At 42.3% G+C, this 27825-nt stretch overlaps 1 protein-coding gene across 1 annotated transcript in view; it reads left to right on the top strand.

Moving 5' to 3' along the window:
• Nucleotides 1–27825, top strand: part of LPCAT2 (lysophosphatidylcholine acyltransferase 2) — a gene marked incomplete at its 5' end in the record, with an annotated part of 226525 nt that overhangs the window by 37875 nt on the left and 160825 nt on the right. Inside the window, one exon of the mRNA XM_082270732.1 lies at nt 26881–27098. Coding sequence (XP_082126858.1) covers nt 26881–27098 — 218 coding nt within the window. The remainder of the gene's footprint in view (nt 1–26880; nt 27099–27825) is intronic.

The raw sequence follows: 27825 nt of genomic DNA, 5'->3' as shown, positions 1-27825 counted from the left end.
TCGGACCTGCTCTGCTCTATTTCTCTTTGCCTACAGGTACATGGCCCCGATACATTACTCTCCCTGCTGGCAAACACATGCATGTGTATTTCAACTTTGGGGTGCACACCTTAATGCAATAGGCTGCGCACACCTATGGGCGATGTAGGTGGAAGCGGCGGTGGAGGAGGACCAGGGCCGGATTAAGAGCATCATGGGCTTGGTGCTGAGGATTTTGAAGGGCCTTAAGGGCCGTGCCTTGCCATGCACCCAGAGGAGGAAGGGTGCAGCCATGCATGCCTAATTCAACATGGGATGCTGTCTCTGAAGCCCATAAACACATCCATGCATCGGCAACTGTCCCTCCTTGTCAGGCCTTCGCGCTGTGTGGGGAGGTTCTGAGGGTGCTGCCTGGGGAAGCGAGCATAGAAGCCAGACTTCTGTGTTTACAAGTGACAGAAGAGCGGTCACAGTGAATATGGCCAACCCGGGGCCTATATAAAAGGTAGGGGCCTGGAGCTGCAGCTCCAATAGCCCCTACGTTAATCTGGCCCTGAGGAGGAGGACGAGGTAGCCAACACTGCTTCTTTTCACAAATTTTAAATGAGGGTACACCCCAAAAGAGTGAGAAAGAGCAAAAATGGAACAATGGGTGGGTAAGGTCGGTATCCATTGCTATTCTGCACAAGGTACGGAAAAGTCCCGTGGGATCCATGCCTGGTTCATTTTAATGAACGTGAGCTTGTCCACATTGTCTCTGGACAGGCGGCTGCGCTTGTCTGTTATAACGCCCCCAGCCGTGCTAAATACCCGTTCAGATAATACACTGGCTGCAGGGCACGCCAGCACCTCCAAGGCGTAAAGGGCAAGCTCAGGCCATGTGCCCAATTTGGAGACCCAGAAGTTGAAGGGGGCAGACCCCTCATTCACTACATGTAGGCGTGTGCACACATACTGCTCCACCATGTTGGTAAAATGCTGCCTCCTGCTAAGACGTTCCATCTGAGCTGCTGGTGCTGCTGTTTGTTGTGGCGTGCTGACAAAGCTTTTCCACATTTCGGCCATGCTAACCCTGCCTTCTGAGGTGCTGGCGGTGCCCTGGTTGCGTTGGCGACCTCCTCCTCCTCCTCCTCCTCCTCTGCCTTGTGCTTCCACTGCGGCCCCGCTGTCAGATGGGAATGCCAGCAGCATGGCGTCTACCAGCGTGCGCTTGTACTCGCGCATCTTGCGATCGCGCTCCAGTGAGTGAATTAAGGACGGTACGTTGTCCTTGTAACGGGGATCCAGCAGCGTGGCCACCCAGTAATCAGCACAAGTTAGAATGTGGGCAACTCGGCGGTCGTTGTGGAGACACTGCAGCATGTAATCGCTCATGTGTGCCAGGCTGCCCAGAGGCAACGAAAGGCTGTCCTCTGTGGGAGGTGTATCGTCGTGTCCTCTGTATCCCCCCAGCCACGCACCAGTGATGGCCATGAGCTGGCCTGGGTGCCACCCTGCTGTGAACATGGTTCCATCTCCTCCTCCAGCTCCTCCTCCTCCTCATCCTCCTCATCCTCCAGAACTGTGCCCCTGCTGGACAATTGTGTCCCTGGCGTTTGTGTGTGCAGGAACCCACCCTCGGAGCCCCTTGCGAATGACTGCCCTGAAAGCCTTGGAAATGTTACCTCTTCATCCTCCTCCTCCTCCTCATCCTGTGCCACATCCTCTTCCATCATCGCCCGAATTGTTTTTTCAAGGAGGCATAGAAGTGGGATAGTTAAGCTGAGAACGGCGTCATTGCCACTGGCCATGTTGGTGGAGTACTCAAAACAGCGCAACAAGGCACACAGGTCTCGCATGGAGGCCCAGTTATTGGTGGTGAAGTGGTGCTGTTCCGCAGAGCGACTCACGCGTGCGTGCTGCAGCTGAAACTCCACTATGGCCTGCTGCTGCTCGCACAGTCTTTCCAGCATGTGCAAGGTGGAGTTCCACCTTGTGGGCACGTCACATATGAGGCGGTGAGCGGGAAGGCCGAAGTTACGCTGCCAGGCGAGCAGCAGCAGGGTGAGAACGCCGAAAGTGCGCACAAACGGCCCACACTTTCTGCAGCAGCTCTGACATATCGGGGTAGTTTTTAATGAACCTCTGCACCACCAAATTCAGCACATGCGCCAGGCAAGGGATGTGCGTCAAACCGGCTAGGTCCAGAGCTGCTATGAGATTTCGCCCGTTATCGCACACCACCAGGCTGGGCTTGAGGCTCGCTGGCAGCAACCACTCATTTGTCTGCTGTTCCATGCTCCTCCACAACTCCTGCGCGGTGTGTGGTTTGTCCCCCAAACAGGCAAGTTGTAAAACTGCCTGCTGTCGTTTACCCCTGGCCGTGCTGAAGTTGGTGGTGAAGGTGTTACGCTGTCCGGATGAGGAGGCGGTAGAGGATGAGGAAGCGGAGTAGGAGGAGTTAGGAACAGGAGGCAAACTGAAGCGCCCTGCAATCCTCGGTGGTGGAAGGACATGCGCCAAATTGCTATCCGCCTCAGGCCCATCCGCCACTGCATTTACCCAGTGTGCCGTTAGGGAGATATAACGCCCCTGACCGTGCTTACTGGTCCACGTATCGGTAGTTAGGTGGACCTTGGCACAGATGGCGTTGCGCAGTGCACACCTGATTTTTTCCCCCACTTGGTTGTGCAGGGAAGGGATGGCTTGCCTGGAAAAGTAGTGGCGGCTGGGCACGACGTACTGTGGGACAGCCACCGACATAAGGTTTTTAAAACTGTGCGTCTCCACCAGATGGAATGACAGCATTTCAAAGGCCAATAATTTTGAAATGCTGGCATTCAGGGCCAGGGATCGCGGGTGGGTAGGGGGGTACTTCCTCTTCCTCTCAAGTGTTTGGGAGATGGAAAGCTGAACGCTTCCACGGGACATTGTGGAGATGGTTGTTGGTGACCCAGGTGGTGGTGTTTCTGAGAGATCGTCTGTTTGCGGGGTGGCAGGTGCCGGTATCACTACAGATGTGGCTGGAGCGGCCGAGACTGCAGCAGAAGAGGAAGCAGGATGAGCCAGAGACATTTCTTGGTTTTGAAGGTGTGTACTCCACTGCAGCTCGTGCTTTGCACTTAGATGCCTGATCATGCAGGTTGTGCTCAGGTTGAGAAGGTTTATGCCTCGCTTCAAGCTCTGATTGCACAGGGTGCAAACCACTCGTGTCCTGTCATCAGCACATTTTCTAAAGAACTTCCACGCTAGAGAACTCCTTTGAGCTGACTTTGGTGCGCTCGTTCCCTTGCTGCGTTGGGCAGTAGCGGGCGTAGTGTCTAGGGCATGGCCGCTCCGCTTCTGCACCCTGCTCCCTCTTCTGCTGTGCTGGTGGCTCTGTGCGACCACCGCCTCTTCCTCCAAACTACTCAGGTCACCTGCATGACGTTCATTCCATGTGGGGTCGAGGACCTCATCGTCCTCCACATCATCTTCCACCCAGTCTTCACCCCTGCCCTCCTTGTCGGTCTCCACAATGCTGAACGCCGCAGCAGTTGGCACCTGCGTTTCGTCATCATCGGAGACATGCTGCGATGATCCTTGCATGTACTCATCTTGAGAAATAAGTGGTTGGGCATCGCTGCACTCAATCTCTTCCACTTCTGGGGCAGGGCTAGGTGGATGGCCCTGGGAAACCCTGCTGACAGAGTCATCAAAAAGAAGAAGAGACTGCTGTATGGCTTGGGGCTCAGACTGCTTGCCTGATTTGCAAGGGGGTGAGGTGAAAGACGGTTGGACATCGGCTGCAGGTGCCAACTGTGACCTTTCTGCAGTAGACTGGGTGGGAGACAATGTGAAGGAACTGGAGGCACTGTCAGCAGCAAACCAATCTACTATCGCCTCCACTTGTTCTGGCCTCATCACTTCTAGGGGCGTATGATGCCCTACCAAATACTGATGCAGGTTCTGTCGCCTACTCACACTTGAGGAAGGTGTTTCACTTGTGCGTGTAGCTGGCACAGATTGACCACGTCCTCTCCTTGCAACAGGAGCTCTACCAGCAGCACCACGACCCAGGCCACGGCCCTTATTTGACGGTCTCCTCATATTTCTGTAATTTAAGATCTTGCCCTAGAAAGTTTTTTATTGAATAGCGGAATAGGAAATATGATCCAAAAAAGTGTATGTATCTCGCACGTACAAAACCACACTAGGCCCCAATTACTATTGTTTCTACCCCTAAAAGGATGGTTGAGCAGTAGGAGGAGGAGTATGGAACAGGCAGCACCCTCAAATCTTCAGAAGTATGAGATGAACCCCAAAAACTTGGAAAGGTGGATCTCACACGTACCGACACAGACTATCACGCAATTTAATTGATCCCCAAAGGTTTTAATTGAATAGCGGAATAGAAAATATGATCAAAAAGAAAGTGTATGTATCTCACACGTACACCACCACACTAGGCCCCAATTACTATTGTTTGTACCCCTAAAAGGATGGTTGAGCAGTAGGAGGAGGAGTATGAAACAGGCAGCACCCTCAAATCTTCAGAAGTATGAGATGAACCCCAAAAACTTGGAAAGGTGGATCTCACACGTACCGACACAGACTATCACGCAATTTAATTGATCCCCAAAGGATTTAATTGAATAGCGGAATAGAAAATATGATCAAAAAGAAAGTGTATGTATCTCACACGTACACCACCACACTAGGCCCCAATTACTATTGTTTGTACCCCTAAAAGGATGGTTGAGCAGTAGGAGGAGGAGTATGGAACAGGCAGCACCCTCAAATCTTCAGAAGTATGAGATGAACCCCAAAAACTTGGAAAGGAGGATCTCACACGTACCGACACAGACTATCACGCAATTTAATTGATCCCCAAAGGATTTAATTGAATAGCGGAATAGAAAATATGATCAAAAAGAAAGTGTATGTATCTCACACGAATACCACCACACTAGGCCCCAATTACTATTGTTTGTACCCCTAAAAGGATGGTTGAGCAGTAGGAGGAGGAGTATGGAACAGGCAGCACCCTCAAATGTTCAGAAGTATGAGATTGTGTTCACTGTACCCCACAAAGATTGTGTTCACTGCACCCCACAAAGATTGTGTTCACTGCACCTCAAAAAGGATTTTGTTCACTGCACCCCACAAAGATTGTGTTCACTGCACCCTAAAAGAATTTTGTTCACTGCACCCCAAAAAGATTGTGTTCACTGTACCCCCCAAAGATTGTGTTCACTGCACCCCACAAAGATTCTGTTCCCTGTACCCCACAAAGATTGTGTTCACTGCACCCCACAAAGGATTTTGTTCACTGCACCCCAAAAAGATTGTGTTCACTGCACCCCAAAAAGGATGTTGACTGCACCCCAAAAAGGATTTTGTTCACTGCACCCCAAAAAGATTGTGTTCACTGCACCCCACAAAGATTGTGTTCACTGCACCCCACAAAGGATTTTGTTCACTGCACCCCAAAAAGATTGTGTTCACTGTACCCCCCAAAGATTGTGTTCACTGCACCCCACAAAGGATTTTGTTCACTGCACCCCAAAAAGATTGTGTTCACTGTACCCCCCAAAGATTGTGTTCACTGCACCCCACAAAGATTCTGTTCACTGTACCCCACAAAGATTGTGTTCACTGCACCCCACAAAGGATTTTGTTTACTGCACCCCAAAAAGGATTTTGTTCACTGCACCCCAAAAAGGATTTTGTTCACTGCACCCCAAAAAGATTGTGTTCACTGCACCCCACAAAGATTGTGTTCACTGCACCCCACAAAGGATTTTGTTCACTGCACCCCAAAAAGATTGTGTTCACTGTACCCCCCAAAGATTGTGTTCACTGCACCCCACAAAGGATTTTGTTCACTGCACCCCAAAAAGATTGTGTTCACTGTACCCCCCAAAGATTGTGTTCACTGCACCCCACAAAGATTCTGTTCACTGTACCCCACAAAGATTGTGTTCACTGCACCCCACAAAGATTGTGTTCACTGCAACCCAAAAAGGATTTTGTTCACTGCACCCCAAAAAGATTGTGTTCACTGCACCCCACAAAGATTGTATTCACTGCACCCCACAAAGGATTTTGTTCACTGCACCCCAAAAAGATTGTGTTCACTGCAGCCCACAAAGATTGTGTTCACTGCACCCCACAAAGGATTTTGTTCACTGCACCCCAAAAAGATTGTGTTCACTGTACCCCCCAAAGATTGTGTTCACTGCACCCCACAAAGATTGTGTTCACTGTACCCCACAAAGATTGTGTTCACTGCAGCCTAAAAGGATTTTGTTCACTGCGCCCCAAAAAGGATGTTGTTCACTGCACCCCAAAAAGGATGTTGTTCACTGCACCCCAAAAAGGATTTTGTTCACTGCACCCCAAAAAGGATGTTGTTCACTGCACCCCAAAAAGGATTTTGTTCACTGCACCCCAAAAAGATTGTGTTCACTGCACCCCACAAAGATTGTGTTCACTGCACCCCACAAAGGATTTTGTTCACTGCACCCCAAAAAGATTGTGTTCACTGCACCCCAAAAAGGATTTTGTTCACTGCACCCCAAAAAGATTGTGTTCACTGCACCCCACAAAGATTGTGTTCACTGCACCCCACAAAGGATTTTGTTTACTGCACCCCAAAAAGATTGTGTTCACTGCACCCCAAAAAGGATTTTGTTCACTGCACCCCAAAAAGGATGTTGTTCACTGCACCCCAAAAAGATTGTGTTCACTGCACCCCACAAAGATTGTGTTCACTGCACCCCATAAAGGATTTTGTTCACTGCACCCCAAAAAGGATTTTGTTCACTGCACCCCAAAAAGGATTTTGTTCACTGCACCCCAAAAAGGATTTTGTTCACTGCACCCCAAAAAGGACGTTGTTCACTGCACCCCAAAAAGATTGTGTTCACTGCAGCCCAAAAAGATTGTGTTCACTGCAGCTCACACACAGAAAAATGGATGTGGATCACTGACACCTGCCTATCTCCTATCCCACACCACACAGCAATATCGATTGTAGTTTGTAGAACACAGTTTCCCTAAAATTCAGCAGCAGCAGCCTCTCCCTAACAGGATTGAGAAGAGATCGTAGATCAGGATTGAGTGCAGAGTCACCCCACCCCCCACACAGCAATATCGATTGTACTTTGTAGAAGACACTGACCCTATAATTCAGCAGACTCTATCCCTAAAATGCCTACAACTCGCCCTGCCTAAACACTCCGACCTGTCCCTCAATTCTATCCGGACACAAATGGTTTTTTCCTGCCTGTCTTTCCCTAATCAGCAGCCAGCACGTTGATGTGTGCTCTGTCCCTGATCTAAGCAGCAGAATGAAGACGCTGCGGCTGCCTGGAACTTATAAAGACTTGGTCACATGCTTCAGACGGCCAATCACAGCTACTGAGACATTTGCAGGCATGGCTGGGATGGCTTAAGGCACACCAGTTAAACGATTGTTGATTGGCTGTTGAAAGCCTGCCATGAAAAGAGCGCCAAAGCATGCAAAACCCGGAAATAAAACGACCGAACACTGATTTTTACCCGAACATACAGTAAAGTGTCCGTGTTCGGGTACAAAAAATCCAATTATTCGGTACGAACACGAATAATACAGTCCGTGTTCGCTCAACACTACTTATTACCTTTAACATAGATAATAGTTTTTGACTATTAAACCTTTTTTTCAGCTTTATTTGTGGGATAAAGGTCAAGTTGCTGACTAATATGGTCAAGCTTAAGTTCACAATTTGGGGTCAGTTTTTGTTTGTGCTGTGTCTAGGAAAGGTGAAATTGTGCCTCTAAGTGTGCGATCTGGGTGATTTTTTGTCTTTACTGTAAGAAGCTAAAACTGCATTGTGGCATTCCAGACCAAGCCAGTGTTGGCACCCAGAATTACATTGTGTTCAGAGTTGTGCTGCAAATATTTTCAGGACAACATACAGGTCACTCAAAAATTAGTCCATCTACCATCCCTAAACCTAGCCTATCCTGTATAAAAATTGGATAAATTTGAGCCGCATAATGAATTGACTATCTTATCAGATGTACAGTACCGTGCAAAAGTATGAGGCAGGTGTGAAGAAATGCTGTAAAGTAAGAATACTTTCAAAAATATATATTTTAATTGTTTGGTTTTATCAATTTACAAAATGCAAAGTGAGTGAACAGAAGACAAATATAAATCAAATCAATAATTGATGTGACTATCCTTTTGTTTCCAACCAGCATCCATTTTTCTAGGTACACACAGGGCTTGTGCACAGAGTTTTTGAAGAAACTCACAGGAAACAGAGTGGGTCTCAGCCCTGCCCCCGCTCCCTTCTCACTGGCTGTGATTGACAGCAGCAGGAGCAAATGGCTCCCGTTGCTGTATCTGAACCAATGACGATGGAGAGAGGGGAGAACCTTGGCTGTCATGCACATCGCTGGATTGAGATATTGGGCTCAGGTAAGTATAAGCTTTACCATTGATGCAGCCGGGAGCACACACCAAACTGGTCAGGATGGCATAGGATTCCACATGCCCCCTACCTATCCCTGTCTTGAGGCTGACAATGGCAGACCACTGGTGGCGATATGTACTGTATATGGTGTGGCTATGTTGCAGATTGAAAAGTAAAGGATCCAATCTTGGAGATCTTTTACAGTTTCTGCTTGAAGTGGCTTGGGGTGCATTGATACTAGGACACTTACTCTATACTTCATGAGTGGCTCTAGTACACTATACCCCCTTATGACATGCAAGTCATCTGGCGGCTTGTTAAGTGTGTGAGGGAGATTGGTATGAACATTCACAACCATAGTCTTGAGCTCTCCTCTAGACCACACTATATGTAATATTTAGTCTCATGGACTGTATTGTGGATGCTGTTAATCTATAACATCTGTATTGTGTACAAGGGAGGCTGGAGCATATAATTTCAGTCTCAGGTTTGGAGTCTTCGTCTAGACCACGCTGCGGAAAACAGTTCTATGGATTTTTCATCAATTGCTTCCTGTTACTCCTGCACAGGACTCTGTACCTAGCTACATATGTTCTGGTCTTCTATTTTGTTGCCCAGAAGTTGGAATACACATTTGATTGTGCATCAGATCTAACACTCTATGGAGGGAACTCTTGCATCCATTATTAATTTCCAGCTACTAATACAAGTGGAACATATCATTCCTGGTTTTCCTGAAGGATCATATTACAGGACGTTCTGCACATAACTTCTACTCATAGCCAATATTACAGTATCCGAGATCCATCTGTAAACAATTTACAAGTTCACGGATGAATGAGAATGTGAAATATTTGTGAAGGATTGACAGGGTGGTTTTGGGGTCTATGGTTGATATTATAATTGTCTATGTGTTACATGTACAATAACATTGTTTTTTCTGCTGTATTGGTCTAGATTTTTGGGATAAGTTTTTAAAGAGACCCAGTTCTGTGATAGTTAGGGCTTGAGCCTATAAGTAGTTTCTCTATTTTTTGATTTTTCCTAAGTATAAGGGGGGCTGAGGGAAGAGCTGCTTTTAGAAGGTTTTTTACCCTAATGCATAGTTACATAGTTAGTGAGGTTGAAAAAAGACATCAGTCCATCCAGTTCAACCTATGATGTGTGTGTGTGTTTGCTTTTAACCGTACATTGTATACCCCTGTATGTTGTGGCCTTTAAGGTGTCCATCTAATAGTTTTTTGAAACTATCAATGCTCCCTGCTGATACGACTGCTTGTGGAAGAGAATTCCACATCCTTACCGCTCTTACAGTGAAGAACCCCTTACGCACTTTAAGGTTAAACCGCCTTTCCTCAAGTTTTAGTGAGTGGCCACGTGTCTTATTGTATCTCCTCTCTCTGAATAGTTTGTTCCTTATGCTAGGGTCGCCAGTACAGTATTTGTACATTGATATCATATCCCCCCCTCAATCGTCTCTTCTCCAGAGAGAATAGGTTCAGTGCTTGTAGTCTTTCCTCATAGCTGATGTCCTCCTTTCCCCTAATTATTTTTGTTGCCCTTCTCTGGACTTTCTCCAGTTCCAGCACATCCTTCCTGAGGACCGGTGCCCAGAACTGGACAGCATACTCCAGATGTGGCCGGACCAGAGTCTTGTAGAGTGGAAGAATAATCTCTTTATTTCTGGAGTGAATCCCCTTTTTTATACAACCCAGTATTCTGTTGGCTTTGCTTGCGGCGGCTTGGCATTGCATGCCACTGCCAAGTCTGTTGTCTACCAGTACCCCCAGGTCCCTTTCCATCCTAGACTCACCCAGAGGTTCCCCCCCTAGTGAGTAGCTTGCTTTCTGGTTTCTGGCCCCCAAGTGCATTACTTTACATTTTTCAACATTAAATCTCATCTGCCATGTAGTTGCCCACCCCGTTATTTTGTTCAGGTCCGCTTGCAAGGTTTCCACATCCAGCATAGAAGATATTGGCAAGCCTAATTTAGTATCATCTGCAAATACTGAGATTGTACTAGATATCCCCTCCTCTAGATCATTTATGAATAAATTAAACAGGATTGGTCCCAGGACAGAACCCTGGGGGACCCCACTTTCCACACCCGCCCAATCCGAGTACTCCCCATTAATCACCACCCTCTGTACTCTCCCCTGGAGCCAGTTCTCTATCCAGGTACTCACCTTATGGTCCATACCTACCTTCCTTAGTTTGTACAGTAAGCGTTTGTGGGGAATGGTGTCAAAGGCCTTTGCAAAGTCCAGATACACCACATCCACAGGCTTTCCTTTATCTAGGTGGCAGCTCACTTCATCGTAGAAGGTTAATAGATTGGTTTGGCACGAACGATTTTTCATGAATCCATGCTGATTACTACTTATAATACCGTTTTCATTACTAAAGTCTTGTATGTGGTCCCTTATCATCCCCTCCAAAATTTTGCAGACTACTGATGTTAGGCTGACCGGCCCATAGTTACCCGGGATATATCTCGGCCCCTTTTTAAATATTGGTACCACGTTGGCTTTTTTCCAATCAGCTGGCACCATACCCATCTGTAAACTATCCTTAAAGATCAAGAATAATGGTCTGGCAATCACCTGGCTGAGCTCATTAAGAACCCTCGGGTGCAAGCCACCCGGTCCCGGGGATTTATTTATGTTAAGTTTCTCTAGTTTAGCTCTAAGTCTGTCCTCTGTTAGCCATGGCGGCATTTCCTGAGGTGTATTATTTAGTTCGGCCTTACAAGCAAGGTTCGTGTAGCCCCCCGATTCCTTTGAATAATTTACATTAACCCCTCAGCGCCTACCTCTCGCAAATAAGATGTCCAGCAGTGACATCGGCACAGAACTTGCAGAAACCAGTGTGACCCAGGCACACCCATCTACTGTCTGGTAAAGTAGGCAAAAAAAATATATTGAAAAGATGGGGCTTTCAAGGCCAATGGGAGGAGAAGGATCATATATAACACAAAGTTTATCTAAAATGTAACTTTATTATACATGTTAATATAAAACTGGTACATCACACAGGAATAGTTCCCATGTATGACATATATAAAAACAAAGCAAACAAAACAAACGTATATGTAGAAATATATTCCCATATGGGAATGCCGATACTTGGTATTAGGAGATGATGTTAGGGGCTCTGATGGAGCACGGTCTAAGGGTCCCCAGCAAGCCGACGCGTTTCGCACAAGGCTTCCTCAGGGCCAGAGAGACCAAAGACAGACCGATATTTCTACAAATTATATATAAAAATGAATACATAAATCGCCAACAATATTGAATAAAAAATGATGTACATTTCATGTTATATGAGTGACATACAATTACTTCAAGAATATCAAATCATAAATTATATGTGTGGCTTAATACTGACCCCGATGCAAATCAGATCATGGCAGGCAAAGCAAAAAATGGGCCGAACAACCATGTTATCCACAAATCGTGATGATGCAATGATCATCATATGACCATATTGGCACAGTGATTCTGTAGGTTTAATTAAGAGGACGTGCGTGTATGCACACTCGCACCTATATTGAGGTTCCCGTTATCTTGGACCGTTAAGGCCTAAATAGCTACTGTAAATAAATATGTAATATATAATAGGGGGTTATTATATAGCAAATTCAGTAAATCAATACTTAAATACTTAATACTGCCATATCGCTAACTCGGACTATAGTCAAACCTACCTTATTCTATTATAGTGGCAACATATAGTCAAGGTACATGGGAACATCTCATTAGGGTAGGTGTATCCAAATATCCTGTATCCTACATACAGCTAGAGTTTTCAACTAGATGGAAGAAAAAAGAGGGGAATTCACATCACTGGGATAGGAAATTTAAATATGGCACACTCAAAAGTAGGGGTAACATATCCCATGGGGGACTGACTGAAAATAGCACATACCTGTAAATCATCCAGTCAAATCATGAGGCAGGTATACTCTAAATGTGTTCCAGCTGTGAGCCTGTAACGGCGGCCGACCCATGAAACGCCAGGCAAAGCAGGCCTGTGGGGTAGAAGCATGTATGAAAGTTACATGCTGCCAAGAATTTCCATATCTCCCAGTTATTGTGTGGTTAAGGATTCATACCTGCAGCGTATCCAGGTTCGGAGTGCCAGCCTGTGGGTACAGTGGTGATGGGGCCTTAAATAGCCCTAATTTAATGGAATGGCACCAAAATTGTTTCCGTACCGCCCCCAACCTTTACATCCGGGGGGGGGGGGGCGGAAGTAGACATCCCGCAACCGGAAGTGATGTACTAGATCATAGAGAACGATCCTGCCTCCCTGGATGGTGGAAATGTGCTCACATCGATGCATTCCACTATGTCCTTTGAGTGAACCAATATGTGCGCATGCGCACTTGACCCGCGAGGGACATAAAGCCGTCATATCCGATGTTATAGATGCCGCGTTTGGTATATACTAGAAGTCTCTCATTGCCGCATGATCTTTGCAGCTGACAAGATAATGGCAGCACTGTATTGCATCATCCATTCTATTCTCTAGATGGGAAAAATTATAAGCAACAAAATAATGTGCCACAGCCCGCAATCTTGACAGTAATACTCAACATGCCTATACTGCCATGATCCGCAGGTTGATCAGGATCAGTTTAACATATGCCACCATATTGTACATAGAAAGAATTAGAATATTTAAGCCAAGAATAATATATTGAATATTAACCCCCTTTATATTAGTGCCTAGTGGCTAACTTGAACCCATTATATTCATGCCTAGTGGCTAAACTGACCTAGGGAGAGAAAAAAAAAGTGACTGTTGATCTATATAGAGGATACAACAATCAGCAGGGAAAAGATACTTCACAGAAAGGGATTAAAACTAAGTATGTCATTAAGGCCGGGGAACATGGTCACTCTTTAAGTCGTATATCCACTTTGCTTCGCACGCTAGAACTTTATCAATGTCCCACCCCCTACTCTCTTGGGGGATGACATCTAACACTGTAAATTTGATGATTGGTCAAATTTATGCTTTAGGCCCACATGTCCTCTAATGGGAGTAATAATCTGACCATTGTTTATATATGATATATGATCAGAAATCCTTTTGTATAGTGGCCTAATCGTTTTGCCCACATAGTAGGCCCCACATGGGCAAAACATGATGTAGACCACTGCCTTCGTTTGGCACGTGACATATTGATTAATATATCTCCTACGACCATTAGGTAATAAAAATGAGTCACCTTCTAAGATCCAGGGGCAAAAGTCACAGCTGCCGCATTTATAGAGTCCGATCCCAAGGGTCTCTATAAATCTATAAATCTCTATAGATCCTATGTTTTGGATCACACACATGTGCTTTTTTTGTGTGTTTGAGGTAAGCGGCCATTGCACACTATATAGTATCGATATTGGACCGACATTAAGTTATTGTACCTTCACTTTGACACTTTATGGAAGATGGTTCCACGCACATAGGATTTTATGTTCCAGCACAGCTATCATCTTGGACATTTTTGATTTATTCTGCATTTGCACATTATATGGATTGATTTGCACTTTTATTTTATTTTATTCACATTGTTTTGGATTTGAGCATATTTGCTGTTATTCATACTGTTTCACACCTGGATTTATTCACAGTATCATCGTTATGATTTATTATTGCTATATTGTGTTTGATTAAGCACCGATCTTGTTTTCTAGCACATTTACCATTCACTCTTGATTTTACTTTTGAATTAGCGCCAATCTAGTCGGCCCATTTTTTGCTTTGCCTGCCATGATCTGATTCGCATCGGGGCCAGTATTAAGCCACACATATAATTCATGTTTTGATATTCTTGAAGTAATTGTTGAAGTAATTGTATGTCACTCATATAACATGAAATGTACATCTTTTTTATTCAATATTGTTGGTGATTTATGTATTCATTTTTATATATAATTTGTAGAAATATCGGTCTGTCTTTGGTCTCTCTGGCCCTGAGGAAGCCTTGTGCGAAACGCGTCGGCTTGCTGGGGACCCTTAGACCATGCTCCATCAGAGACACTAACATCATCTCCTAATACCAAGTATCGGCATTCCCATATGGGAATATATTTCTACATATGCTTTTCTGTTTTGTTTGCTTGGTTTTTATATATGTCATACATGGGAACTATTCCTGTGTGATTTACCAGTTTTATATTAACATGTATAATAAAGTTACATTTTAGATAAACTTTGTGTTATATATGATCCTCCTCCTCCCATTGGCCTTGAAAGCCCCATCTTTTCTATATATTTTTTTGTCTATATTAGTCATGGGTATGGGCCCACCAACACGGTAATTTGCTATCTATGTCTGTCTGGTAAAGTCTGGCCAGAAGTCGTCTTCAAGGAATACTTGTGGCAAAAAAGCCATACCTCCAATGTGGAAACAAAGCTAAGTGTTGAAAGGCAACATGTTTTTAATATCCTATTTCTGGACTGTTGAGACCTGTTTATAATGAAGCCATCTGTATATGGCTGGGGGTAGCCTGGGACGCCAGCTGAGCAAGATTACCCAGCAGGGTATATATAGAAGAAGGGTGCATATCAGGTCTTCATCTTGGAGAGGATTCATGCATACCCCCTTGCGGTGGGGTATGGGAATAGAAGAGCATGAGTAAAGACCTCCTGGGGATGTTTCAACCAGAACATCAAAGGGACCAGATGTGGGCTGTAATGCTGGTCTAGGTCAAGGGTTCAATGGCAATATAGCAATGCCTTCTACTGGTGGTTATCGAAGACAGCAACCCACTTCCTGAAAGTTTACTTCCTTTTTTTTGCTTATTGGACAGAGGACTACTCGGGTGGAGTAGAGGGTGTTTGTGTGGTTTGTGTCTGAGTGTGCTTTAAAAGGGCAAAGGCCAGCGATGAACGGCTTATTTTCTTCTTCTCTCCCCCTCTAATTGAGCCTAGCTAAAAGACACAAACACAGAGGATGGACTCTCATAACGTATCATCTCGTCTCTTTTATTTCTATATGCTCTGTAATATTCTTAGATTTCTATGTTTGTGTTCTATTTTCTCTGTAAATAAGGCCTTTGCTTCTTTGAGAAACTTGTTCATTTTTTTTAGCTAATATTGTTGTTATATCAGCACCATTAATGTTATCAGAACTTTGATAGACTAGCTAATAATAGGAACAGACAAGAGAATACATATTTTTAATTTAAAATTGGGGAATCTAAAAAACACCCCTATTTATTTCACTAAGCGACTCAACAATGCATGAAAATATAGGAACTGGGGTGCAGAAAAATGGCAACAGGTGCTCTGGACTGATGCACTTGAAATATCTGGCTTCAGAAGGAGGCAGTTTGTTCACTAAAGGGCTGGATATGGTTATAATATTCAGTGTCTGCAGGCAACATCAAAGTATGGTGGAGGTTTGGTGCTGCATTTCTGCAAATAGGGTTGGAGATTTGGTTAGGATCAATGGGGTCCTCAATGCTGAGAAATACAGGCAGTTACATATCCATCATGCCATCATGATTGGCCCCAAATTTATTCTGCAGCAGCACAACGAACCCAAACATACAGCCAATGTCATTAAAGAGGAGTTCCGCCTGGAGAAAGAAAAATTTAAGTCAGCAGCTACAACTACTGTAGCTGCTGACTTTTAATATATAGACCCTTACCTGTCCTGGGAGCCCACGAAGTCAGCACCCCAGCCAAATTTTTGATCGGCTGCCAGGTGCTGCCGCCGACATTCTTACTAAGGGAAACCAAGGCTGGTTTTATTAGTATTAGTAATTTGATTAGTAAATCAAATTAGTATAAAAAACAAGGGGTTATGTGGAAGCCCTGGTGTGAGGGTCTGGCACAGAACACTGTGTCTTGAAGAATGAAAGAGAAGATAAGACAAGAAGGGAAACAAAAAACCTGGGAGTGCGAGTGGCATTCACCAGAAGAGAGAGAAAAAAAAAAAAAGAATACAGGGGAGAAGAAAGAGATATGAAATGACAGACAAAGGAAGAAGAGAAGAATGGGGGGGGGGGGGGGGGGGGAAGGAAAAAGGGAAAAAGGAAAAGAAAAAAAGGGGGGGGGGAAGAAAAAAGAGGGAATAAAAAGGGGGAAGACAATGGAAAAAAGAGGGGATGAAAAAAGGAAAGGGAAAAAAGTATGAAGCAAAGATGGATAGTTGGAGGGCTAGTGGGATTTTAGCGGTACTGTAGTCAACAATGGAAAACCATCATGTATAAAAATAGAAATTTTATTTTTTATTAAAAATTACATACATAATAGAGAAAAAAGTAAAAAAGTTTGTAATGTAAAAATAGTCATACAAAACAATTTGTTATCATGGTCATATCGATTACATACAGTTCTGAACACTGCAGGCAGTATATATGTTGTACAAGCTCCGGTAGCCCCAAACCAGGGTGCCGGGCATTAACCCAACATGTTTCGCGGGTCTCAACACTCCGCTTCTTCAGGGGTATAGATTTATATGGTATAATAGTTTGCCTTAGAGTTCCTGTGTAATAGAAATATATTGTGAGAACATTGTAAACAGCATTTTGTTATTCACATGCACAAACACATACTAGTCCAGGGCTCCCACCACCAAAGCTAGTATGTGTTTGTGCATGCGAATAACAAAATGCTGTTTACAATGTTCTCACAATATATTTCTATTACACAGGAACTCTAAGGCAAACTATTATACCATATAAATCTATACCCCTGAAGAAGCGGAGTGTTGAGACCCGCGAAACATGTTGGGTTAATGCCCGGCACCCTGGTTTGGGGCTACCGGAGCTTGTACAACATATATACTGCCTGCAGTGTTCAGAACTGTATGTAATCGATATGACCATGATAACAAATTGTTTTGTATGACTATTTTTACATTACAAACTTTTTTACTTTTTTCTCTATTATGTATGTAATTTTTAATAAAAAATAAAATTTCTATTTTTATACATGATGGTTTTCCATTGTTGACTACAGTACCGCTAAAATCCCACTAGCCCTCCAACTATCCATCTTTGCTTCATACTTTTTTCATCCCCTCTTTTTTCCATTGTCTTCCCCCTTTTTATTCCCTCTTTTTTCTTCCCCCCCCCTTTTTTTCTTTTCCTTTTTCCCTTTTTCCTTCCCCCCCCCCCATTCTTCTCTTCTTCCTTTGTCTGTCATTTCATATCTCTTTCTTCTCCCCTGTATTCTTTTTTTTTTTTTTTTCTCTCTCTTCTGGTGAATGCCACTCGCACTCCCAGGTTTTTTGTTTCCCTTCTTGTCTTATCTTCTCTTTCATTCTTCAAGACACGGTGTTCTGTGCCAGACCCTCACACCAGGGCTTCCACATAACCCCTTGTTTTTTGTATCATGACCAGGGATGTTGGTACAATACTATAATTATACAACAAACACCTACCTAATAAATCAAATTAGTAATTTGATTTAGATTTTTCTTCTTTTCGCTCACTTTGCATTTTGTAAATTGATAAAAATAAACAATTCGTTCTTTGAGATGTTTGCAACAACTTTCCTGCCGACTTCCTTCAAACACTATATGCAAGTGTACCTAGAAGAATTGATGCTGTTTTGAAGGCAAATGGTGGTCACACCAAATACTGATTTTGATTTAGATTCCACTTCTGTTCATTTACTTTCCATTTTGTTAATTGTTAAAAATAACTATTAACACTTCTATTTCTGAAAGCATTCCTAATTTACAGCATTTTTTTCACACCTGCCTAAAACATATGCAAAAGTACTGTATACCCTAGCACAGCAGTGATTCATATGCATATATATCATCAGTTACTTATTTTTACAATGTTTATTATTTTTAACAAATTATGATATTTTTAATATTTAGCTGCATTTTATTAATTAATTAATGAATCCATTTAGAACTATTACAGCCCAAGATTATAATGTTTTTCCAATTATTTAACTTAAGAAGCGGACAGATTTATTACAAATAACAAGAACAATTCAGGTGTTAAAATAAAAATAGATATGAATACAGTATAAATATCATTACACGTGTGTCTCAAGACTGAACGTTGACCCCATCTTGTGGTCTTTTTGGGGTACGACACATAGCTAGCTCCTACGTATTACAGAACACTGGAATATTGATAATTCGTTTGAGTATGTACTTTTATTTTTTTATTATATATTTCCTTAACCTGGGGTTACGTTTTTTAACTTTTTAATTTGCATACTTTTGGATTTACTATTACTTTTTTATTCAACCTTTACAGGATATATATTATGTATATATTGTATACATGGTTAATGCAAGGTTTATGTTTTTATGCCCTCTGCATATTTTACCTATTTCTTAGTATGGCATGCATATCTATATGGTACTTGCATATGGGTTTATATACTCAGCTGTAGAGCAGAGTAATTTTGTTAAAATTTAGTTTTCATCATAAAATTTCATAATTTTTTCGGCACCGTAGTTTTGTTTAAATTAGCCATGCAGGCTGCTTTGGTGAAGGAGGAAAACAAAAAACAAACCTAAAGTATTTGTAAGCAGGGATATAAAAATGTCATGTTTCTTATAAAGTATCCAAAAAGTAGAACAAATAAAATAAATAAGACTTCTCCGGTGCCACTCAGAAACATGCAATGTACAAATAGAAATATTTTTGTAAAATCTTCGTTTTATTATTACACAATCCTTATAAAAAAAGCAACAACCTTTTAGGCTGCATTCACATGTCAGCTTATAATCGCGGGCAGAACCGCCGCAGTTCCGCCCGCGATTCGGAGATTTATTGCAAATCGCGGGACGCCTAGCGTTGCCCGTTGATTTGCAATAGCCCCCCAAACGCCGAGCGATGTTGCCGCGATTTACGCCCGCCGAATCGCGGCAACATCGCGCAAACAAAATCACGGGACGCAATACGCTCCAAAAAAGTACAAGAGCTTCTTTGGAGCGTATTGCGTCCCGCGATTTTGTTTGCGCGATGTTGCCGCGATTCGGCGGGCGTAAATCGCGGCAACATCGCTCGGCGTTTGGGGGGCTATTGCAAATCAACGGGCAACGCTAGGCGTCCCGCGATTTGCAATAAATCTCCGAATCGCGGGCGGAACCGCGGCGGTTCTGCCCGCGATTATAAGCTGACATGTGAATGCAGCCTTAATATTATTATTTTGTTTTGTTTGGAAAAGAGCTGAACATGAGTATTAACCCTATAATACAATGGTTTCACATTAGTTAACATATGCTGATCTATACACTCTACCTGCTTATTTAACCTCAGAGTATAAACACATAAATGCTTAAAGAGGTTGTAAACTCAGTTACATTTTTTTTTTTTTTTTAACAAGCTGAAAGAGAAAACCATAATGAGCTAGTATGCATCGCATACTAGCTCATTATGAAATACTTACCTTAGAACGAGCCCCCGCCTTGCCGCCCGCTTACCTCTATGACAGGCGACATGTGCAGTCGCCCGTCTTTCGGGATCGTGGCATCCGGCCATCTGATTGGCCGGAGCCGAGGTGACGTCACTCCCGCGCACGCGCGCGGGAGCCGACGGTCACGGCATGGGCCTTTGAAGGAACGGCACCAGCGGCCGTTCCTTCAGAGCGCATGCGCCAGTGACGTCACTGGCTGCATGTAAGGTAAATATCTCCTAAACGGTACATGTTTAGGAGATATTTACAGTACCTATAGGTAAGCCTTATCATAGGCTTACCTATAGGTAAAAGTGTCAGAGGAGGGTTTACTTCCTCTTTTAATAACATGACTATTTATTTATTCCTCCTTTACATAGATGACAATTTGACCCTGTGGTGAGGGTGCATTAATAGTCAATGTGTTTCATAGGCTTTCAACCTGCTTAATAAGGAAATTGTAGAGCACCCTAGATTTTTTTTTGTTCCACAACATCAAAAAAGGTTGAGCGATTAATCTGTGTTCTCATACACATGATTGCATAAGAACAAGCAATAAAAGGAATAAATAACTCAACTTACATCTAATTTAAACATACAGGCATGTATCCTGAGAGGAGGAACTCGAGTCACCAGTTCCTGCTATAAATAGCCTATAAATGCAAAGTGTGTTCCTGCTGAGAGCCTCAAATTATGTGCCACATCCCGATATGTAATGGAAAAAAGGGGGTTCCCCTGGGATTGGGACTTTTTAGGCACTGGTTGACAAATCTTAGACGAATAATAAAATGTAAATATTTTAATGAAAAAATGTACAAAACAGAAAAAACATATGAACAAGCAAATATTGTATAAAAACAATTGCAAGCGCAAATATATGTGCAATGTAACCAGAGAAAACTCAACCAAAGGACCAGGAGATCCGACGCGTTTCGGGGTTCTTGAGACCCCTTCATCAGGGATAACGCTGGTGTCCTATCTGTAGGTATTTGAAAAGACATAATATATAATATTTTGGCAGACCATATCTGTTTATACAGTACATGCATGACAAATTTCTGTAGATGGTATATTACTTACATGGTTGGTTTACACAAAGGTTTAGAGCTTGCAAAATTAAAAACAGGAAGAGAGCTGCGATCCAAGTGTCACCGTATGCCTTAAGGGTTTTTTGTCTTTCTTAGGCTGTTATACAGCCATCATAAGATGGAGGTAGGGAGAGGAGAGATAAACTTTTGCTCCACTGAAGCTTCCGATTCAGAACAGCTGGAGTCCAAAGGTAGCTTAGCTTAGCGGGACATGTCAGACATGAGCCTGTCCAAATTGCTGAAAAATCATAAAAAAAAAAAGATGTAGATACCAAAGAGCACTAAAACCTTTTTCTCCTTCTTTCATGTTTTATAGAGATATATGTCCCTGGTGGAGAAAGAAAAGGGGCAGAAATGTATGTCCCTGGTAGAAAAGGAAGGACTACCAGAACAATGGTGTATCTATATTTTCAAAGTCCCAATGAACACCACTATATTTGGCTGGAGCCAATTGTATTTTAAATTGTAAAAAATGCCACAAAGAACAACCATATGAAAAAAATAAATCATTTTCTTACCAATTGAATATACATTGAATACAATATGTTCAATGTGCTTATATGGCAGTGGGCAAAGAGATACCTATCTCAAAGTAGACAAGGATGAATACATAGTGGTGTATCATAGGAATCCGAAAAGATACCATTAGTAGAAAAAATTGGTTGCTCAAATAGTACTCCATAAGGGTGAAAGAATGAGGAATGAGATTGGAATGCAGAGAAACAAGATCAGATAAGTAAAAGAAGCTTTTGAAAAGGTTACCTTTAAAACTGACAGAGGATCAGAGATCTGCATGGACATCCTTCTCCCAGCAATGGATCGCACAAATGATCCATGCTGGGAGTCGGTATTAATAGTGTCCATGCAGCTGATCCTCATAAGGCTGATGAGAGCAGATCACCGCCGCCAGCTGAGGGCTCCCTGGGCGGTGTCTGCCGAGTGACGGACACTGCGCCCGACGTATTGGGGTGCGTCATGGCGCCGGATGTGGGCGTGACCGGCACGTCATCGCCCACCGACACGGAAGTAATGTCAGCGCGTCGCACAGGAAGTGCGTTCGCTGACATTCCGGGGATGTGGCTGACACTGAGAAGTGTCAGCAGAGTATGTATCCATCTACCCGGATAGGAGGGGGCCTGTCAAAAATTGACAAGTCCCGCTTTCCGTGTCGGGCTGTGCTGGAAAGGAAGCAAGCAGAGGAGCACTGTATATCATAAATGACTCCATGTCATGAAAAAGCTTACAAAGCGAGCTGCTTATGATGGATAATATATCATTATATTATAAAGAAATGATCATGTCTGATCAATAAACAAAAGGCATTTGGTAAATGGTGAGCACAGCTGTCTGCCTGTTTTTTTACAAAGGGCGAAAAAATATATATATACACGGGCATTGGTATGTATAGAACATGATACAGAGGAATAGTGATAACAGAATATAAAATATAATATATAACAGGTACAAAATATGTATGACAAAGCCCAATGAGGTGGATAGGATGTGATACAAAAGATACATAGAATTGTGTTTTATACAATTTAATACAATTGGCTCCAGCCAAATATAGTGGTGTTCATTGGGACTTTGAAAATATAGATACACCATTGTTCTGGTAGTCCTTCCTTTTCTACCAGGGACATACATTTCTGCCCCTTTTCTTTCTCCACCAGGGACATATATCTCTATAAAACATGAAAGAAGGAGAAAAAGGTTTTAGTGCTCTTTGGTATCTACATCTTCTTCTTTTTTTTTTTTTTATGATTTTTCAGCAATTTGGACAGGCTCATGTCTGACATGTCCCGCTAAGCTAAGCTACCTTTGGACTCCAGCTGTTCTGAATCGGAAGCTTCAGTGGAGCAAAAGTTTATCTCTCCTCTCCCTACCTCCATCTTATGATGGCTGTATAACAGCCTAAGAAAGACAAAAAACCCTTAAGGCATACGGTGACACTTGGATCGCAGCTCTCTTCCTGTTTTTAATTTTGCAAGCTCTAAACCTTTGTGTAAACCAACCATGTAAGTAATATACCATCTACAGAAATTTGTCATGCATGTACTGTATAAACAGATATGGTCTGCCAAAATATTATATATTATGTCTTTTCAAATACCTACAGATAGGACACCAGCGTTATCCCTGACGAAGGGGTCTCAAGAACCCCGAAACGCGTCGGATCTCCTGGTCCTTTGGTTGAGTTTTCTCTGGTTACATTGCACATATATTTGCGCTTGCAATTGTTTTTATACAATATTTGCTTGTTCATATGTTTTTTCTGTTTTGTACATTTTTTCATTAAAATATATACATTTTATTATTCGTCTAAGATTTGTCAACCAGTGCCTAAAAAGTCCCAATCCCAGGGGAACCCCCTTTTTTCCATTAAATAGCCTATAAACAGCAAGGGATTTAGACCCCCACTGAGAAGGGAGAAAGGGAGATCAGGGTTGAAGTAAACCTTATACTTGTACTATAAAGAGCTAGGTGTATTCACAATGCTTTTGTTGCGATAACATTCTCCAGACATATCCTGTTTTGTCAGTAATGACCGTTTGTAATTGCCTAATTTTCACCAATACAAATGGTTGCAAACTAAAAAAAAAAAAAAAAAAAAACTAGGTGTAATAAAAGAATCATAAAAATGGGTTAGTAACTGACTAATGTAATCAAAAATATGCATGGTGCAAAACTGGAATAAAGCTGTGAAAGAGCTTGAAAATCCTGTAAAATTGAACAATAGAACTGTCCACTTATGTAGAAACCAATTAATCAAAAAAACAGAGAGATATCAACCAAAAGAAGGTCAATAACCCCCTCTCCCTGTATATTTGTATAACACTTCTATATTAAAAATAATAGAAAAAATAAATAATATAGATGCATTTCTAATATAATGCTGTCCTAGATTGTACTAAAATTGAGGGAACTCTAATAGATGTTCAAGGCCGAATTCCAGGTAATATTGCTTTCAAAATTCCTATATTTTTTTGTATAAAAAAGTAAAAAAACAATATTCAGTGCCAAATTAATCAAGCAAAATAACATAAATCAAAAACACTCACCAAAGTCAGTCAAAGAATGTCCCCAAAGATCTTTCCTATAAAAGCATTGCTAGTAGTCTGGTAATATAAGTGTATTCCAGTGTGATAGAGGAGTAGGAAAGAGATCCTGGTTTTGTTTGGACTAAATTTTCCATGTTTGGGGGTTCAGCAAATGGCAAAACTATGTGTGATTTGCCAAACCAAACCTCCAGCTGCAGTGGGAAGCGAAACATTTAAATAGCAGTATTGCTACTATTGTTAAATGTGACAGTTTCCTGCTCCAGCGCCAGCAGTCACAGTCCTTACTAGTGACGTATCCTTGCCCGCTCTATTCAGCTGTCAGTCAGGGATTCCTGGCCGACAGGTGAATGTAAGCAAAAGGGCCCCAATTTACACCAGATCCTGTAGATCTGGGAGGAATTTTAAGGGAGACCGCGTGCCAAAAGTATAAATTAAAAAAAAAAGCATGGGTTTCCCCAAAATTCCATACCAAACCCTTTAGGTTATGTCCATTTTTGATTAATGACCTCACTTGAGATATCCTGCCCCTTTATTTACATTTAGCTGAGGAGCCTGATAACTGGTATTTGTGTTGAGTGATCAATGGGATTGGATGTGCCCGACAAGTTGGGTGTTTTTTTCTTAAAGAGGGTTGGCATGCATGATTGAAGAGGGTCTGCATTGCTGGATGATATAACTGATGATAGAAAAGCCCCATGCTGTAAATCCAACAAATGATATGTCTAAAGTGTGTGTTTATGTACTGTTTTTGTGAATGAGTAGGGGTACTAAGTATTCACATGGGGCGGTGTGGTATCTTGAGTCATCTAATTTAAGGGGGAGAACAGTTTCCAATATACAAACCACCACAACCACCAGGTTAGGTTAGCGGAGAAGAGGTGTACATTTTTGCAAAGTGCCCTTCCCTTGTTTAGAGCATGTGGCCTAGTATTGTTCAAGAGGAATGGGGGTGCATACTCATCCAATACATTTTCTGGCTTGCCAGACCACATGGCAAATGAGGGTCTAGTATGGAGATTGTGGGACTCGCTCCTTTTTTTTTTTTTTTTACATTTTATACCAGATCCTCTATTATGTGTTTTATAATGGGGGGGGGGGGGGGAGCATTTGCATTTAACAGACCCTCAGCTAAAATAAGTGTTTGATATATGTGAAGGCGATCCCCAGTTGCTTTGTTGGTTGTGCCCCCCACCCCTTCCTTGTCTATTAGCCTACAAAATGGTCATTACTGATTTCTAAGATTTAGCTTCTGTTGACTTCAATGGGATTTGGATTTTGCTTGCAAGCTTCTGTAAAATGCATGCTATTTCACCACCATTATGAAGGGTACATCATTTCTAAATGGGGCAGAACGTTTGGTGAAAACTACCAAAAACTTGCAAATGCTAACTGGACCAAAAAATGAACACTGTAAGAAAACACTTCTACGAACTATGATGCATTTGGAATAGGTCTTATTGACAGCCAAACTTCATTTCCTTAATACATTTTCAAGCTGAAAGTATGCAATTGATGAAGTGGTAGTTTTTATTGGCTAACATAAGATATTAAGACTCCAGCTTAGGTCCCTTCCTCAGGATTTGTACAATTCACGCACCTACATTTTCATCTAAGCCTTATGTCCTTAACGTCTGTATCAGCCTACTATGAAGAACGATAAATAATGTTTTAGAAAATGTTTGACATCAACAGCTTTTAAACATTCAGATATGAATAACTTATCTTTCATAAACCCTTGAGATTGTCTAATTTTGGATTATTCTTTTCGATACAATCCATGAAAATTTCCTCAAATATTTTAGATAAAAACGAACTTAGGTTTAATGATCTAATCCTATAGCTTTCCAATATCCTGTTTTTCCATTTCTAAATAATGGTACAACATGTGCCGTAAAGCGGTCTTTTAAAACAAAGCTTGTTAAAGATAATCTAAGTAAAAAAATAAACCATAGTGCCCTATAAATACCTTTTTAATACGTTGTTTTAGAGTGTGGGAACTGATGCCATCGGGGCCAAGTGCCATTTCTACATTTGCTTAGACTTCTTCTTTACACCATTCCTTTGTAAACCTAGATAAACAATGTACTCACAGGGGTTGATTTACTAGGCAAATAGGCTGTTAACTTTGCAAGGAAAGTTACAAAAAACAAATAGCATTTTTGCTTGCACGTGATTGGATAATGGACATATGGACGTCAGCAGAGCTTCCCTTTGACCTCTGCCTTCATTAGGATCTGGGAAAATTCCCTTGCAACGTGCAACTTTCCTTGCAAAGTAAACTGTCTATTTACCTTAAAGTCGTTGTAAACCCTTAAGGTTTCTTTTTTTTTTTTTTTTTGCCTAAATGCATTCTCTGCATAAAGGTCAAAACCTTCTGTGTCCGGGAGTCCCATCCTCCATCTTATACTTATCTGAGCCCCATATTGATCCAGCGCTGCAGAGGAGAGCAGCGGCTTTCTCCTCGGTCTCTCCTCACAGAGCATATTGATAGCAGAGGGAACCTGTGATGAGATGTGGGGCAAAGGTAAAGGTTTAGAATCCCTTCAAGTAAATGAGCCCCAAAATCTCAGCTTTTGCTTTATCGTCTACTATTTTATTTGCTAACCTTTTTAGAGGAAATGTATTCAATTTTTCTTTCTTTCCTATTATATACTTCTAATACTTTGAGATTACCTTTAAAGTCTACTGTAAAAGAAACAGAACTACTAAAATCAGGGAGAATAATAGAGGCCTCACAGAAAATCATAAACTATCAAATACATTTGGTTTGGGGGCTCTTTATATTTCTGCTTAAAAAAACATTTCTATATGCTTACATTTCTCAATTTATCACTTACATCTAATTAGCAGATAGAATATATGTGTGGATGTAGGTTATTTATGCTATTTCATTTTTATTGTTTGTTCTTATTCATTATATTTTTCTAATTTTTCTGGCAGAAATGTATCAAAGTATGTTTTAAGTTGCCTTGGACGTCTCCTTTTTCTCTCGATGGGATTCCATGTACGCATCTTTGGAAAGCCTGCAAGCTTCTCGGAATCTCCAATCTTTGTAGTTGCTCCACACTCTTCATTCTTTGATGGGATTGCAGTGATTGCATCAGGGATGCCCTCGACTGTATCCAGAGCAGAAAACATTGCTGTTCCCTTATTTGGCAGTAAGAACCGTTTAATTTTAATACCAAATTAATATATAGTAGTGTGTGATTATAAAGTTCCCTGTCACTACAGTGCAAAGCCTGAAAGAAGACCTTTCTGGAAAGGAAGGGGATATACTGTATACTTTTATGATGACATTTATGTTGAATTGCTATTGCTTTACTACTCTCTGGCTTCTGCAGGTATTCCACGCTTGAGGTGTGTAAAATACCTTGTTGTGGCTCCTGACTATAACTCACCTAAAGGAGTTGTAAAGGCAGAAGGGTTTTAATCCTAAAACATTGTATGCATTAAAATGAAAAGCCTTCAGTGTGAAGCAGCCTCCCTAGCACCCCCTTATACTTACCTAAGCCCTATCTCTGTCCAGCGATGTCCACGAGTCCCTCAGCCGTCCGGGACTCTCCCTTCTGATTTGCTGAGACACAGTGGCTGCGCCATTGGCTCCCACGGCTTTCAATCAAAGTCAGTTAGCCAATCAGGAGAGAAAGGGGGCGGGGTCGAACCACAGCTCTGTGTCTGAATGGATATACAGAGCTTCAGCTCGGCTCAGGGGCCCTCATGGCAAGCTGCTGGCTGTGGGGGCACTCGACAGGAGGGAGGGGCTAGGAGCAGCGAAAAGGAGACCCGAGAAGAGGAGGATCCAGGCTGCCTTGTACAAAACCAAGTGCACAGGGCAAGTAAATATAACATGTTTGTAAAGTTAAATTCTTTTTTATTTTTATTTTT

This window comes from Pelophylax lessonae (genome assembly GCF_965119305.1).
Source record: "Pelophylax lessonae genome assembly, chromosome: 10".
In the NCBI taxonomy this organism is placed as follows: Eukaryota; Metazoa; Chordata; class Amphibia; order Anura; family Ranidae; genus Pelophylax; species Pelophylax lessonae.
The sequence above is the reverse complement of the archived record's forward strand: the minus strand, read 5'-3'. Positions and strand labels throughout refer to the sequence as shown.